General features: G+C 42.1%; 1 protein-coding gene across 2 annotated transcripts in view; it reads left to right on the top strand.

Annotated features, from left to right (window-relative positions):
* Positions 1–16,689, top strand: part of TP53BP2 (tumor protein p53 binding protein 2) — a 59,916-nt gene that overhangs the window by 24,395 nt on the left and 18,832 nt on the right. For both annotated transcript variants that reach the window (XM_063304087.1, XM_063304077.1), the window contains exons 3-7: positions 8,828–8,941; positions 11,756–11,835; positions 13,221–13,322; positions 14,555–14,729; positions 16,353–16,534. In XM_063304087.1, coding sequence (XP_063160157.1) covers positions 8,828–8,941; positions 11,756–11,835; positions 13,221–13,322; positions 14,555–14,729; positions 16,353–16,534 — 653 coding nt within the window. The remainder of the gene's footprint in view (positions 1–8,827; positions 8,942–11,755; positions 11,836–13,220; positions 13,323–14,554; positions 14,730–16,352; positions 16,535–16,689) is intronic.

Raw genomic sequence — 16,689 nt, 5'->3', positions numbered from 1 at the left:
CTGAGATGTGGTAAGGAGGGGCATCGAGTGGCGGTGTGCCCGAAGGCAAAGGGGGAGGAACGGCCCGGCAAGCCGCCGACAAAGTCCCCTGCCCTGCCGAGGAAGCAAAAAGCCGCAGTGGCTGAAACCGTGGGAGACGATGCGATGTTCTACGAGGAGGAGGGTGAGCCCGAAATCCTGCAACCGGCGGGAAACGCCAGCCACCTGCTTTAAAGGGCGCCGCAGGGCAGGTGGTGGAAGAAGGGCGCGAGCCTCCATCGGTGAGTGGCAGTTACCGCATTCTCACGGTGAAGTTGCAGTTGGGCTCCCAGTCCAAGACTATAGAAGTATGGGCCATGATTGATTCAGGGTGTTCCCGGTGTCTAATGCACCCTGATGTGGTAGCGGCTCTAGAGCTACCCACTTTCCCTTTACAACGCCCCATCGCCTTTACACAGCTGGATGGGTCCATGGCAGGGGGCAAACCAGTCACCCATTTCACAGGGCGGGTGTCACTGCAGCTGGGCAGCCACCAGGAAGGCTTGTCTTTTGTCGTGGCTCCAGTAGGGGGTCCTTTGGTGGTGTTGGGGGTACCTTGGCTGGTTCAGCAAAATCCCCAAATAAACTGGGTTTACCGGACTATCACGTTTAGGGATGGGTTCTACCAAGCGACTGAGGGGAAGGGTGCCCCAGAGGAGATGGTGGGGATTGCGGCAGCTGCGACTCCGCATGTCCCGGCCCCTCCTCTGGAAGGCTTGCCGACGGAGTACAGGACTTTTGCGGATGTGTTTGGCGAAAAGGAAGCCGACCAGCTACCCCCCCATAGAAAGACGGACTGTGCCATTGAACTGGTGCCTAACACCCAATTGCCCAAGCCAAAGATTTATTCCATGACCCAAAAGGAACTGACTCTGTTACGGGACTTTGTGGACAAAAATTTGGCGCGCGGATTCATCGAGCCAGCGAACTCACCAGTGGGGGCGCCGGTCCTCTTCCGCCCAAAAAAGGATGGGACATTGAGACTTTGTACCGATTTCCGCGGATTAAATGCCGTCTCAATTTCCAATAAATATCCCTTGCCATTGATCAAGGACATGTTGTCACATCTGGCTAAGGGAAAGATCTTCTCCAAACTTGATTTAAGAGAAGCCTACTATTGTGGGACGCGGTGGCGCTGCGGGTTAAACTGCTGAGCTGTCGATCGGAAGGTCGGCGGTTCGAAACCGCGCAGCGGGGTGAGCTCCCGTTGCTCGTCCCAGCTTCTGCACACCAAGCAGTTCGAAAACATGCAAATGTGAGTAGATTAATTGGTACCGCTTCGGCGGGAAGGTAACGGCGTTCCGTGAGTCATGCTGGCCACATGACCCGGAAGTGTCCTATGGACAACGCCGGCTCCAAGGCTTTGAAACGGAGATGAGCACCGCCCCCTAGAGTCGGACACGACTGGACTTTACGTCAAGGGAAACCTTTACCTTACTATTGTGTACGAATCAAGGAGGGCGATGAGTGGAAAACTGCTTTCAACTGCCCGTTGGGAGCGTTCCAGTATAAGGTGTTACCTTTTGGTTTGGCTGGGGCCCCTGGGGTATTTATGCAACTGATCAATGAAGTACTGCATGAGCATCTGTTTAAAGGGGTATTGGTGTATTTGGATGATGTATTGATTTATACTGAAACCATGGAAGAGCATGTGTCTCTGGTGAAAAAGGTGCTGAGTAAGCTCAGGTCAGCAGAACTGTATGCCAAACTGTCTAAATGTGCCTTTCACCAGAGACAAATTGACTATTTGGGGTATAGAATCTCAGATAAAGGCATAGAAATGGACCCTGCCAAGGTGCAGGCTATCATGGATTGGGAAAGCCCCCGCACCCGCAGGCAACTTCAAAGTTTCCTGGGGTTCAGCAACTACTACAGATCATTCATAAGGGGGTTCGCTGAAATTGCCTTGCCACTGACGGAACTGCTCCGAACTAAAGGTGTGGGAGATACTCGGAGAGTAAAGAATCCAGGGGCGCTGCTGCGATGGACGCCTGCTTGTCAAACGGCGTTTGAGCGCCTGAAAGCAGCTTTCATCAAAGAGCCCATTTTGCAACATCCTGATCCCTCCAAACCTTTTGTGGTACAGGTGGATGCCTCCGATTATTCCATTGGGGCATTGTTGATGCAACAAGACGAGACAGGATGCCTCAAGCCATGTGCCTATTTGTCCCGCAAGTTCTCCGAGACTGAGCGACGGTGGCATGTATGGGAAAAGGAGGCATTCGCAGTAAAAGCCGCGTTGGAAGCGTGGCGGCATCTGTTAGAAGGGGCCAATCACCCCTTTGAGGTGTGGACTGACCATAAAAATTTGGAGGCTCTCAGCACCCCTCGAAAACTGAGCCCGAAACAAGTCCGTTGGGCTCAATTTTTTAATCGGTTCAATTTTCATTTGAAGTTTATCCCGGGGAAAAAGAATTTCCTAGCTGATGCATTGTCAAGGCAACCTCAGGATTCGGGGGCAGCGCCAGAAGTGGTTAGCACCCTATGGACAGCGCCTCAATTGGGTATGCAGGCTGTGACGCGTAGCCAAACGCGCGCGCAGCAGCCACCCGCGGCGGACGCCGCCCAGCCGAACGCTTTGTCAATGCCTTCCCAGTTGCAACAAAAGTTTCTAAAAGAACTGAAAACCGATGCTTGGTTGCTTGCAAATAAAGACAATGTTACTTTTGACCGAGGCTTCGCTTGGAAATCCGGCCGCCTCTACGTCCCTGAAACCCTCAGAAAAGAGGTGTTACTACGCTCACACGATGACAAACTGGCAGGGCACTTCGGTTTTGTAAAAACCTTGCACCTTGTTAGGAGGCAGTTCTGGTGGCCAACATTACGTAAGGATGTCAAAGACTATGTTGCTTCCTGCACTGTTTGTGCGATGTCTAAGCGCAAGGTGGGGAAGCCCCAAGGACTGCTGCAGCCGGTGGCTGCCCCTTCTTGCCCCTGGGATGAAATCTCCATGGACTTTATTGTCGAATTACCACCCAGTCAACGCAAAACGGTCATTTGGGTGGTCAAAGACTATTTCTCAAAACAAGCCCACTTCATCCCTTGTGTGTCCATTCCGTCGGCACGTCAATTGGCCCGCCTGTTTCTGGTACACGTGTACAGGCTACACGGATGCCCCTCCCGCTTAATTTCGGATAGGGGCACACAATTTACCTCACAATTTTGGCGGGCGTTCCTCAAATTGTTGGGAACGAAGCAAGCTCTGTCCACGGCTTGGCACCCCCAGACGGATGGGGCCACGGAGATTTTGAATTCTACTCTGGAGCAATACCTTCGAGCTTTCGTGAATTATCAACAGGACAATTGGGTTGACCTTCTCCCCTTCGCTGAAGTTGCTTACAACAATGCGGTCCACCAAAGCACGGGCCAAACCCCATTTCGCGTGGCTCAAGGCAGAGACTTCGTACCCATCCCGGATTTGCCACAACCCCCTACCGGATCTACCTCATCCTCTACGACATCTACCTCACCGGGAGATTGGGCCACGCAACTGTCAGACTCATGGCCAGTGATTCAGAAAGCTCTTGCTGATGCCCAACTGGATTACAAACAGTTTGCTGACAGAAAACGTGCCCCCCTGCCGGACTTTCAAGTTGGTGACTTGGTTTACCTATCCACTAAGTTTATCAAGTCATCACAGCCTTCCAAGAAATTGGCGCCTAAGTTTGTGGGTCCCTTCCCTATTCTTGCTCAAATTAACCCTGTGATGTTTAAACTTGATTTGCCACATAACCTAAAACGCTTACACCCTGTTTTTCATTGCAGTTTGCTCAAACCGACTATTCGTTCTGACCGCTGGCATGACCAACCCCCACCTCCAACCCCCATCATGATTGATGGACAACAACACTTTGAAGTTAAAGAAATTTTAGATTCTAGACGCCTTCGCAATGCGTTGCAGTATTTGGTCCGTTGGAAGCATTTTCCCCATCCGGAATGGGTCGCAGCACCAGATGTGGCTTCTCCTATCCTCGTTGCCCGTTTTCACGCTGCTTATCCCACAAAACCGGGGCCCTGAAATTCTTTTGGGGGGGCGGTATGTCATGCTTGCCGTTTCAATGCCTTTGAGCCATCGTAACGTTTCTCATGTCATTAATGCGTTGCGTGTTTCATCTCTCATGGGAGGATGGTACTGCTTATCTTTTGGCTTTGCTTTGGAATGTTTTTCTATTATCTGTTATGTTCAAGGTTCCTTTCCCAGGCTAGCACGTCTGACGTGGGCTAGCACCTGGACCGGGCGGGGCTGATGTAACGGGGCGGGATACGTGTGCACTGGAGGAGTTTTAAGTTTGTATTTGGCGCGCTTTTGCTCATTCTCAGCTTTCTCTGTATTTGTCTTTAGTTCCCTAATAAATCAGATTTTACACAGCAGCCTCTTGTGAGTCTGAGTATTTGGGCTAGGGCAATCATTACAGGTGTCCTGTCTTCTCATTATGTGGCCAAAGTATTTCAGTTTTGCCTTTAATATAATTCCCTCAAGTGAGCAGTCTGGCTTGATTTCCTGGAGGATGGACTGGTTTGATCTTCTTGCAGTCCAAGGCACTCTCAGAATTTTCCTCCAGCACCACAGTTCAAAAGCATCGAACTTCCTTCTCTCAGCCTTCCTTATGGTCCAGCTCTCGCAGCCATATGTTACTACGGGGAACACCATTGCTTTAACTATGCGGACCTTTGTTGTCAGTGTGATGTCTCTGCTCTTAACTATTTGATCGAGATTGGTCATTGCTCTTCTCCCAAGGATTAAGCGTCTTCGGATTTCCTGACTGCAGTCAGCATCTGCAGTAATCTTCGCACCTAGAAATACGAAGTCTTTCACTGCTTCTACATTTTCTCCCTCTATTTGCCAGTTATCAATCAAGCTGGTTGCCATAGTCTTGGTTTTTTTGAGGTTTAGCTGCAAGCCAGCTTTTGCACTTCCTTCTTTCACCTTCATCATAAGGCTCCTCAGTTCCTCTTCGCTTTCAGCCATCAAAGTGGTATCATCTGCATATCTGAGATTGTTAATGTTTCTTCCAGCAATTTTAACTCCAGCCTTGGATTCCTCAAGCCCAGCATGTCACATGATGTGTTCTGCGTACAAGTTGAATAGGTAGGGTGAGAGTATACAGCCCTGCCATACTCCTTTCCCAATCTTAAACTAGTCCGTTGTTCTGTGGTCTGTTCTTACCGTTGCTACTTGGTTGTTATACAGATTCTTCAGGAGGCAGACAAGATGACTTGGTATCCCCATACTGCTAAGAAATTGCCACAATTTGTTATGGTCCACACAGTCAAAGGCTTTAGAATAGTCAATAAAACAGAAATAGATGTTTTTCTGAAACTCCCTGGCTTTTTCCATTATCCATCGGATATTGGCAATTTGGTCCCTAGTTCCTCTGCCTTTTCTAAACCTAGCTTGTACATCTGGCAATTCTCACTCCATGAATTGCTGAAGTCTACCTTGCAGGATCTTGAGCATTACCTTACTGGCATGTGAAATGAGTGCCACTGTTCGATAGTTTCAACATTCTTTAGTGTTTCCCTTCTTTGGTATGGGGATATAAGTTGATTTTTTCCAATCTGATGGCCATTCTTGTGTTTTGCAAATTTGCTGGCATATAGCATGCATTACCTTGACAGCATCATCTTGCAAGATTTTGAACAGTTCAGCTGGGATGCCGTTGTCTCCTGCTGCCTTGTTATTAGCAATGCTTCTTAAGGCCCATTCAACCTCACTCTTCAGGATGTCTGGCTCTAGCTCACTTACCACACCGTCAAAGCTATCCCCAATATTGTTATGCTTCCTATACAGGTCTTCCATATATTCTTGCTACCTTTTCTTGATCTCTTCTTCTTCTGTTAGGTCCTTGCATCTTTGTTTTTGATCATACCCATTTTTGCCTGGAATTTACTTCCGATGTTTCTAATTTTCTGGAAGAGGTCTCTTGTCCTTCCTATTCTATTGTCTTCTTCCACTTCCGTGCATTGCTTGTTTAAAAATAATTCCTTATCTCTTCTGACTAACCTCTGGAATTTTGCATTTAATTGGGCATATCTCCCCCTATCACTGTTGCCTTTTGCTTTCCTTCTTTCTTGGGCTACTTCTAGTGTCTCAGCAGACAGCCACTTTGCCTTCTTGGTTTTCTCTTTCTTTGGGATGTATTTTGTTGCTGCCTTCTGAATAATATTGCGAACGTCTGTCCAGAGTTCTTCCGGGACCCTATCTACTAAGTCCAGTTCCTTAAATCTATTCTTTACCTCCACTGCATATTCCTTAGGAATATTAGTGAGCTCATATCTAGCCGATCTGTGGGTCTTCCCTAATCTCTTTAGTCTGATCCTAAATTGTGCAAGAAGAAGTTCGTGATCGGAACTACAGTAAGCTCCAGGTCTTGTTTTTACCGACTGTATAGATGTCCGCCACCTTTGGCTGCAAAGGATGTAGTCAATCTGATTTCGGTGTTGTCCATCTGGTGAAGTCCATGTATGAAGCCGTCTCTTAGGTTGTTGGAAGAGAGTGTTTGTTATGCAAAGTGAGTTGTCTTGGCAAAATTCTATCAGCCTGTGTCCTGCTTCGTTTTGTTCTCCCAGGCCATGCTTACCTGTAATTCCAGGTGTCATTTGACTGCCCACCTTAGCATTCCAGTCTCCCGTGATGAAAATAACATCTCTTTTAGGCGTGTTGTCCAGTAGATGCTGTAGATCCTCATAGAACTGCTCTACTTCAGCTTCTTCAGCATCTGTGGTTGGGGCGTATATTTGGATCACTGTGATGTTAGACGGCTTGCCCTGAATTTGAATTGAGATCATTCTATCGTTTTTTGGATTGTATCCAAGCACTGCTTTAGCCACTTTACTATTACTTATGAAGGCTACTCTGTTTCCTCTGTGGTCCTCTTGTCCACAGTAGTAGATCTGGTGGTTACTTGATGTGAAGTGGCCCATTCCAGTCCATTTCAGTTCACTGACGCCCAGAATGTCTATCTTTAATCTTGACATCTCACCAATAACTACATCCAATTTGCCCTGGCTCATAGATCTTACATTCCAGGTTCTGAATCTATTTATATTTTAGGGGATTCCTCACCTGGCATTTTCTACTCCAACCCCAATCTGTGTTAGAGATAGGGCTCTTACATCCTGTGCTGCTTTCCTGGTGATTACAAGGTAACAACAACAAAATAAGTATTTCTTTAATGCCATTGCCTGGCTGTGCAGCTGAGAAGTGTGTTGCTAGAGAATTTCAGCTCTTCCATGGGAAATCGATTTATTTCATCAGAGGCAAACATCAAATTTTAATACAAAGAAAAGAAAAGATTAAATAAAACCTCTTTTCTTTTAACTTCAAATACTCAAATCTAAACATTCAATAGTGAAGGAAATCAGTTACAGAATTATTCAGGTTATGTATTAGATTTATATCTTGCCTTTACAGATACAAGGTGGTTTTACACAGTCCTCCTTCCTCTTGTTTTCCACACAACAACAACCCATTGAGGTAGACTAGGCTTAGAGAGTCAGCCAGCTCCTCATTCCAATTAGGCAGTAGCTTGTAATTCCCAACAGTCCCAGGAAAGAGATGGGAATAGTAATAGTTGATGTTTCACCTCTTCCTCCTCTATTTAAAGAGAAAAGAAAACGCTAGATCTTCTGGAACATGCCTGAAAAGTATGACTCAAGACTGACATACAAAAAGAATATCCAAATTTGTACTGAGAAATAAAGACACCCTCAGTTCCTCCACTCCCCCCTCCAGTTCTGCCTTTGTAAATTTCTGCTCTCAGGCTAGGGAGGGACTGGGGCATCTCTACTGGACTCCTACCTCTGCCAGACAAAGAACCATGACTCCCCATGGAAATATATATATATTCCTTTTTGAGCTATAGACATAACACTGTGTCTCAAGATTTATAGTAGCCTTTTTCTTTCCAGTTCAAATTGACCATAATATTGTCACAAAAATGTATAAATACCTATTTACCTATCTAAATACACACATAGACACACACACACATACTATGACAATATTATGTTCAATTTGAATATACAGTGTGTGTGTGTGGATACAGTATATATATAAATAAATATAAATTAACTGGACGAGATCCTTCTCTTTTGGTTTACTAGAAAGATTACATTCAGAAGACATTATTTGATGACTAGTACTGTAGCTCTTGGGACAATTGCTGAAATTTTACAAGTGTTAATGGGGAGAGGTGAAAGTATTAAAAGAAGACAGTGGACCCCAGTAGATGTGTTTGCAAAAGCTACATCAATCTTTCTAATTTATTCAATTTATATAGCCGCCCATCTCAAACCAGTGACTCTGGGCGGCCAGCAATAAATATCTTGCTTTAGTTTCAATAATAGAAAGGCTTCTGTTGTTCCTTTGTCAAGCTGGGATAGAGTCTTCCCTTTCATTTGCAGATTACTTGTAAAAATGCTGGACTCTCCTAATAATGCTGTTAATGTTTGTATTTTGCAAATATGTCATAGCTGTTATATGTCTCAATGTTTCCTGTTTCATTGGCTTTGGAACAACAGTTAGTTTTACAGAACCTTCTGCAGAACTTGATTTGTGTGTTGCTCAGGGTTTTTCCCCATATTTTTTACTATCCCTTTAAGTGACATACTTCTGGCATCTGCCTCTGCAGAATGAACCCACAACATTTAAACATAAAAATGTTATGGGCACTCTGCAAATGCATTTTTGATAAATCAGATAAAGTAATCCTTGGTGACTGAACATGTGCTGGTGAAATATGGAACATATGCTTAGTATGGAAAGCGCAATGGAGAAAATATGTCAAAGTTGTTTTCTATTTTTCAGAGCGCCCTGTAGCTGATAATGAGCGTATGTTGGATCTTCTGCAGCGCTATGGAGTCCAGAGAAATGAGGTTCGCTTCTTTCTTCGCCATGAACGACCTCCTACTCGAGAAGCTGGTAAGAGATAAAATGGTGGAGTCTATCCTATCCTGAAAGATAGAGCGGAGTTAGGATATTTTTGATCAAACAGTGCCTTCTGTCTGGAGCTAGGACGCAGGTCTTCTCTGTTGCAGTGCCTGACCCCTGGAACAGAATCTCCCCAGAAAACTGTTTGGCTCTGACCCTGATGATCTTTAAAAAGTCATTGGAAACCCCCTGGCTATACTCCTAGGCCTTGGGATAGAGTGATTTATTTTTAAATAAATTTATTTTAAAACATTTAAAGAATAAAATAAATGACTACACAAAAGAGAAAAGAAGAAAATGAGAAAAGAAATAGTGGATGGGAAGTAAAATATCAGTAAATGAACAGAATTTACAATTGTCATACAACTTTAAATTCATTGTTTCATTATTTCATTGATTAAATAACTAATTGAATATATAAAATTAAAGAGATAGAATGATGTTGAGCCCCAGTAGAATGTTACTCAAGTATCTTTTCTTCTGGATTCGTATGATCTTCATTTTCATTGCTTTATTGTTTGCTTGGTTTTAATATTGTAAGCTGCACAGAATCATGTGGTGTTGAGTGGCCTCTAAATTGACTGACTGAACAAATGAATGAATGAAGTTCTTTTTTTCTGGAGTTTGGCTGATAAGCTAGTATGTTTGAATTCTTATCACAGCTGCAAAATGGTTATGTTATAATGGCATGAGTGACTCTGTTTTTATAAGCCAGTCCTCTTGTTTTTAGTATAATTGCTGGGTTGTTGTATTCTGTATCTTGTGTACTTTAATTTTCATGAAAAAACTGGTTTTCCCATTTATCCTTATATCAGAGAAATCTTATGAATTTGTTGCACAGTCAGCCATTTAGTAGAAACATGACAGGGGGACTTCTGGTGGGGACGTGGCGGACTGAACATCTGTGTCCGCAGGCTCAGTGGGCAGAACTGACAACGCAGCAGTTTTTTCAGGCTCAGGCAGGTTTTTCCAGAAGCCCAGGAGTGTTTTTCTGGAAAAAGAAAAACACCTGGAATCAACCCATCTGTCCTCCAGATGGCTGCTTGCAGCCAGAAGATTGCAAACGGCATTTGCGCTCAACTGGTAAGAGCTAGCTGGGAGGTTGGGACGTCACCAGTTCCAAGCTGCCCTGTAGCCTTAAAGGGACACTAAGACCGGCCACCCCATTTCTAAATCACCCAATTTATATTTCTTTTAAGTATGAGTACCCTAAGAGAGGCTTTCTATAGCAAGGAGAAGTGGGTTCTCTTGGTGCTTATTGTTATTTTTCAGATCAATTTTTTAAAAAAATTCTTACGGTTTGGAATTTGTTTTCTGTCCAAATATTAAGGAGGATTGAGAGTAAATAATTGTCTCCCTGTTGTTATTTTTGTACTAAATTTGAAGATATTAGCATTTTCCTACATGTTGAATTGGCTGGTTTGAACTTTCAGTTTTCTGCTTCTACTTTCCCTGGGGAACTGTCTGCATATGTCACTTTCGCTTATGTAAACACATTTTGGAATTCTTTCATATCTTCAGCTTTCGCTGGTTAAGCTCCTAGGGGGCGCCATAATCTACTGCTTGAGACATGGAGGATTTTAAATAGACTTTCTCTGACTTCCAACAAGCTTTTAACAGATTCTTTCTGATTCCTACCAAGTTTTTATGCAAGGCATTCAGGGCATTGTGGAAAATATGAGGTCTAAAATGTGTCATCTGGTTGGGGATGTTGTGGATGAAACTGAGGAATTTAACAGTGACAGAAATGTCTCTTCTAAGAGTGAGATCAGGACTTCTGTTGAAATGCTGGATGAAGATCAGATAGTTGAGTTGAAGAAATTAAAGGGAAAGATCGAGTTGCAAGCCAAAAGTAAAATTGATCTTCTGATGGAACACCATGGAAAAGGAGGGGTTATTATGTATGGGAGGTCTCCTGAAGAGAAGTTGGAGTTTTTGAGGGGGGCAGTTGGACTGTTCAATTTGTTTAATTAAAAAAGCTCTCTGCGCATTGCGGGGATGTGTAAATGCTCTGGTTTATTTTGAAGTGGGATAAGGGTTTAAGAATATCTGGATTGCTTTTAGGGTTTGTCTGATTTCATTTATCTTTAATGATTTGGATTAAGATTATTAAGGTATAATAAAAAAGAGTAAATGTCTGGTTTTAGGCTTAATATGATTAAGATAATTAAAATTGTTATCAAGTACAATGGCAGACAATTTATGTTTTTTAGTTTGATCGTTATTATAGTAGACAGAAAAGTATAGAATAGTAGTAGGAAGGAAATAATTAAATGTTACCCTTCTGGGGGAAGTTGATTAGGAGGTTTATATATATTCTTTTAATACAAGGCGAGGGAGCAACTTTATTTAGTGATTTTTATAATGTGCCAGTGGAATGATTTATAGAAATAGTGTGATTTTGCTTTAATATAGAGTAAGGGATTGATTATGGAAACTTGTTATATATCCTTTCTGTTAAAAGTTGGAAGTCATCTCTTTTTGTAATTCTGAAAAATTTTCTCTTGTGTTTCTACACTTTTTTAGTTTTTTTCTTTTTTTCTTTGTAGTTTTTTGTTTTTCTGTAGCTTTTATCTTTGCTTGAAACGTAATAAAATTCTTATTTAAAAAAAAGTAGAAACATGACAGGGCTACAAATCTGCTTACACTGACTTAATAGATGTTGAGTATTTTGAATTTATTTTGAAACTGCAAACCAATTTGAATCTTTTACCACTTAATTTTTCCAGTTGTGCGAAAGGAAAATTATACTTAAGCAAATTCTGTTCTTCAAAAGTGATATTTTCTGTGTTTTACTTAATGAAGGAAGTGGGCCAAGGATGCAAGATCCAATTTTAAAGAGAAATGGCATGAAAATGCCTGGTGAACGGCGAATGGAGAATGGAGTAAGTATTTTCAGCAAGCACTCTTAAATTAAGCAAATGATTTGTTCTTGTAAGTTTACAGGTATATTATTTTCAGAACATTTCATATAGTGTTTTAAACCAGTCAAACAGGTGACAGCATCTGGCCAACCTTGTCTAAGGAGGTTGAATGTGTTAGTACTTGGATGGAATTCACCAGAGAATTCTAGGACTAGATTGGGGATTTTAAAAAAGCATTTTGAAAAAAAAAAAAAGATATCCGTATTGATGCCAAGAAAATTTTATGACTATATCTGTGTTGTCACCCAGGAGTTGAGCTCAGCTTAAGGAAGTCTACTTTTATCCAGACTGAGCAATCCCAAGTTGTTCACAGGAGACAAAGAGACCAGCCTTTTGATTAGATTAGAAATACGTAATCAGTTCCTTCCACAGGACAAGTGCGCCCTAATGTTAGGGAAATAGGAAGATGTGCAGTGCAGCACTTGGGATTCAAGGACAAAAATTGTTTTGGAACTTTTTATGTTTCAGTCCGCTCTTGATTTCTAGTTTTTTGGGTTCTTTTTGTTATTTTTTGGTATTTCTCTTTTTAATGATAAGCCACCCAGAGTTGGGCAGCCTTTAAATTGTAATAAATAAGGTTTAAAACCTCAAATACAAAGGAAAATTCAAAGGCTTAAAGCATAATAAAATTAAACATACTGTGCCGGGGTCAGATACAGGCCTGTGGGGAAAACTAGGTCTTCAGTGTCTTTGTAAAGATTGGCAGGATTAGGGTCATGCTACAAGCACCATCATAGCTGATTCAGATAAATGAGCATTAATATAATAGGATGAAGTATGAGTCATTATTTTTCTCTTATTGGAAGATTTGAGAAAAATATTTTTAAGAAAGGTGTCAAAGACTTGGCATCAGTAAGCCTGGAGGGTAAGGATAGATCTCTGCGTGTAAAATGTTCTTCCTGGAAATTTCCTGTTTTTGTCTTCTGCTTGCTATACTTGGGATGAGAGAATAATCATTTCTTAGCCTCTAGTCAAATTGGCAGGTAGCCTGTGTTTTCACTGTGCTACCACTTGAATTCTCCCATAATGTGCATGTTGGGTAGTTCATTTGCTCTTGGCTTCTGGTATTCAGTCAGTCCATCAAGAAGGTGGATAGCTGGATGCTAGTAGACACGGGCAATTTCTGGAGACTTTCTCTTTCATTATTTTATTCTGTGTCCATTAGATGAAAGATCTATCAGTAACTTAATTGTCTTTTTCATCACAAACTCTCATGCCACGTTCAACTCCTTTTTTACCTCATCCCCCAAATATAAAGGTAGCCTTTTACATTTGAAACCTAGGGGCAAATTTATTGTATGAGCTTCAACAAAATATCATTTGCATATCATTTTTAAAAAATGAAGGTCATTGTTCCTCGGATGGACATGACGCTGGCAGAGCTGCAGGAAATGGCAGCCCGACAACAGCAGCAAATAGAAGCACAGCAGCAACTGCTGGCTAACAAGGTTTGTGGAAACAAGTTTTGTATATATGTATATAATTTATGAATTTTTCAAAAAGGCATGACAAAGTAACTTTCTGAAGTATGTTTTGTCAAGTATGTATCTCTTTAAAAGGGCTGGAATTCTTTAGAGTCTTCTAAACTGTTTGGATAAAGCAGTATGTAAAGGTGAATTGAGACTCCAGCAAAGGCACCCATTAAGTTGATAGCAAAGCTGGGATATGGATTCAGGCACATCAGTGTCAAATATGTTATCCACTTAAATTCATTGAACATACAGCATATAATATATTGAGTATCAGTGGACAGAGTATTTTTCCCTGATGTTGACTGTCCATGAATCTTGTGATCTGTTGGGATCCTCTAGAATTCTTCAATTGGGAAAATTAATAAGAGGATGAAAGCTTCCCCTGCATGTATAAGAATTACAGAAGTGTGTATGTGCCTACCTAACACTTTCCTGGAAGGTCATTTTGATTATTAAAATTGACATCACCCTTCCCCAGCTGTGTTGATAATTGGGAGATTGGGGTATCCTAAACTGCAGATTTAATTTAATACAATTGGTGTGTAACATGTTGCTGCTGGCTTCTGTTTAGGAACAGAAGTAACCAAATGAATTGTGCTCACTGGATGCATTGCAGAGTGTTTGTCTGTTTTAGGAACAATAGGTCAGTGCAGGGCCGCAACTGGGGGGGCGGGGCCAAGCGGGGCATGTGCCCCGGGCGCCGTGCTGGGGGGGGCAAAATGAGTGCTGGGGGGGGCGCCAAAATGAGCACGGGGGGGTGCCAAAATGGGTGTGGAATCCATGTTTGCTCCGGGTGATACAGACCCTAGTTGCGGCCCTGGGTCAGTGTTATTCAGTCAGGGCCGCAACTTGGGGGGCAAGCAGGGCATGTGCCCCGGGCGCAGCGCTGGGGAGCACCAAAATGAGTGCTGGGGGGCGCACCAAAATGAGCGCAGGGGGGGGCGCCAAAATGGGTGTGGAATCCATGTTTGCTCCGGGTGACACAGACCCTAGTTGCAGCCCTGGGTCAGTGTTATCCAGTCAGGGCCACAACTTGGGAGGCAAGCAGGGCATGTGCCCCAGGCACAGCACTGGGGAGCACCAAAATGAGTGCTGGGGGGCACCAAAATGGGCGCGGAATCCATGTTTGCCTCGGGTGACGACCCTAGTTGCAGGCCTGCATACAGTATATTCAAAGTTGGCTTAATACTTTTGTTGTACATCTGTAGGAGCAGCGTTTAAAATTTCTGAAACAGCAGGATCAACGACAGCAGCAGCAAGCGGCAGAGCAGGAGAAACTCAAAAGGTTAAAAGAAATTGCTGAGAATCAGGAAGCCAAACTGAAAAAAGTAAGAGCCCTTAAAGGCTACGTAGAGCAGAAACGGCTCAGTAACGGGAAATTAGGTAAGCTGTTACTCAATTTTGGGGTTTTGGTTTGTTGAAAAGTTATTATTCAGGTATTTCCAATTAGTATCTGTCCTGGAATCTTTTTCATTAACTTTTTCTGCTCCCTCTAGGAAAAATATGCTCCAATACCCTCTTCATTTAATTACTATATTGTAGATCTTTTTGAAACAGAAAGGAACTTAATGTGTTTGGAGTCTGATTAGAAAAAATGATGGATATGGGCACTTCACTTGCAAGTTTCATTTTAAAAGTTTAGTAGAACTATGTTAGAACTAAAACTCTTTTTTCAGATGGTGAACTGTTTGTGGGGAAGGGTCTCTTGACAGAAAGCCAATTTGGAAATGATTTTACAAATTTGTATGTAGTACTTCTCCCTCTCCCATCTGCATTTTCTCTCCCTGTAATTGTACTTTTACATTTATTACCTACCAAACAGCATAAAATGCATAACTGTATTAGGATTCAACATCTTCACAAACATTAAATTGAGAATGGCCATAGGAATGATCCAGAGAAATTGAACAGAAGGTAGAAATAAAATCTTGGGAAATGAATAATTGGCACTGTTGTATGCATTATTAGATTTGGATAAACATGAAACATATATTTGCTTTGGGAACTAAATAAAAATTAAGTGATAGTAGTATTACTCTAACTTCAAATCCATTCTTCCTGATTTGCTGTTACTTACGTATAGCAACATTTGAATAACATTTAAATCATTTAGGAAGGTAGTAGAAGATAGTATTCCCTTGAATGTTACAGAATAACTTCTTAGAGTAGTTATCAAGGGTTAATAAGCTGACTTCCTTTCCTTTATGAAATAATCTGAATTTGGAGACAACAGTTCACTTATTTAATAGTTGATATGCAGCATATAAAATTTAATGCTAATACATTCCTTCAAGGTTTTTTTTTAAAACCCTTCCTTTTATGAGACTTGGTTTACTAATCAAGCAGACTAACATAAGCGGACCAACACAGACACTTTTCTGAAGGTTAGCAGTTAACTATTAGCCATGCTGGTTTTGTAAGTAGGAGATGAAGTTTCTATTACCTTTCTTTAGTTAGGGCAAACTTTTCAAAATTTTAAAAATTGTTGCTTTTTTCCATTATACATGTTGAAAGCAAAATTAAACCCTTAATGAAAAGCTTGTGTGGCATGTTTAGGATGGAGGGGTGGCTGTCTGAGGGGAGGGAGAAATAAATATGGGAGAATGAGAAAGGGGGATACAAGTAATAAATGCATGCAGAGTGCAAATATGCGAGTTTTGGTGTAGGGCTTGGCATTTGTCTTGCTTTCCACTGCACATAGACTCTAAAAAGTTTCCCATGATGAAATACAGCTTTGGGGCTAAAATGTTCCATATTCTGATTGTAATTTTTTTCAAATAACATTCAGTGTAAGGCAGTGCATTTCCAAATTATAATTGCCTTGTCTTCAGTTTTACTTAGGATTGATAAAATGTGATTTTCTTTTAAAACTGTATGTTTAGCTTTTTTCCCAGCTCTGTGCTGGAGAGCATTAGGGTGTTTCTGTCCCTTTAATAGCTGTCTTGGAAGCAGCCAACATTTGGTCATTTCTCCACCACCGCTATTGTATTCTGTCTTCCTCTTTAGTAGAGGAGATTGAGCAGATGAACAGTTTGTTCCAGCAAAAACAACGAGAACTGGTACTGGCCGTGTCAAAGGTAGAGGAACTTACTAGGCAGTTGGAGATGCTGAAGAATGGCCGGGTTGATGGTTACCATGACAACCAGTCTGCTGTAGCTGAGCTTGACCGCCTGTACAAAGAGCTTCAGGTAACTGGAAATGTACTCTGCAGACCTGCAAGAAGAGCTAAATGGGGGCTATCTCACACTATCTCAGGAAAAGAAACACCCTTAGGAATCCTGAATTATATAATCCATAACAATGAACATAGGTTATGTCATCTTCTAGGTCATTTTTAGTATAT

This window comes from Candoia aspera, chromosome 1 (genome assembly GCF_035149785.1).
Source record: "Candoia aspera isolate rCanAsp1 chromosome 1, rCanAsp1.hap2, whole genome shotgun sequence".
Lineage (NCBI taxonomy): Eukaryota > Metazoa > Chordata > Lepidosauria > Squamata > Boidae > Candoia > Candoia aspera.
The sequence above is the reverse complement of the archived record's forward strand: the minus strand, read 5'-3'. Positions and strand labels throughout refer to the sequence as shown.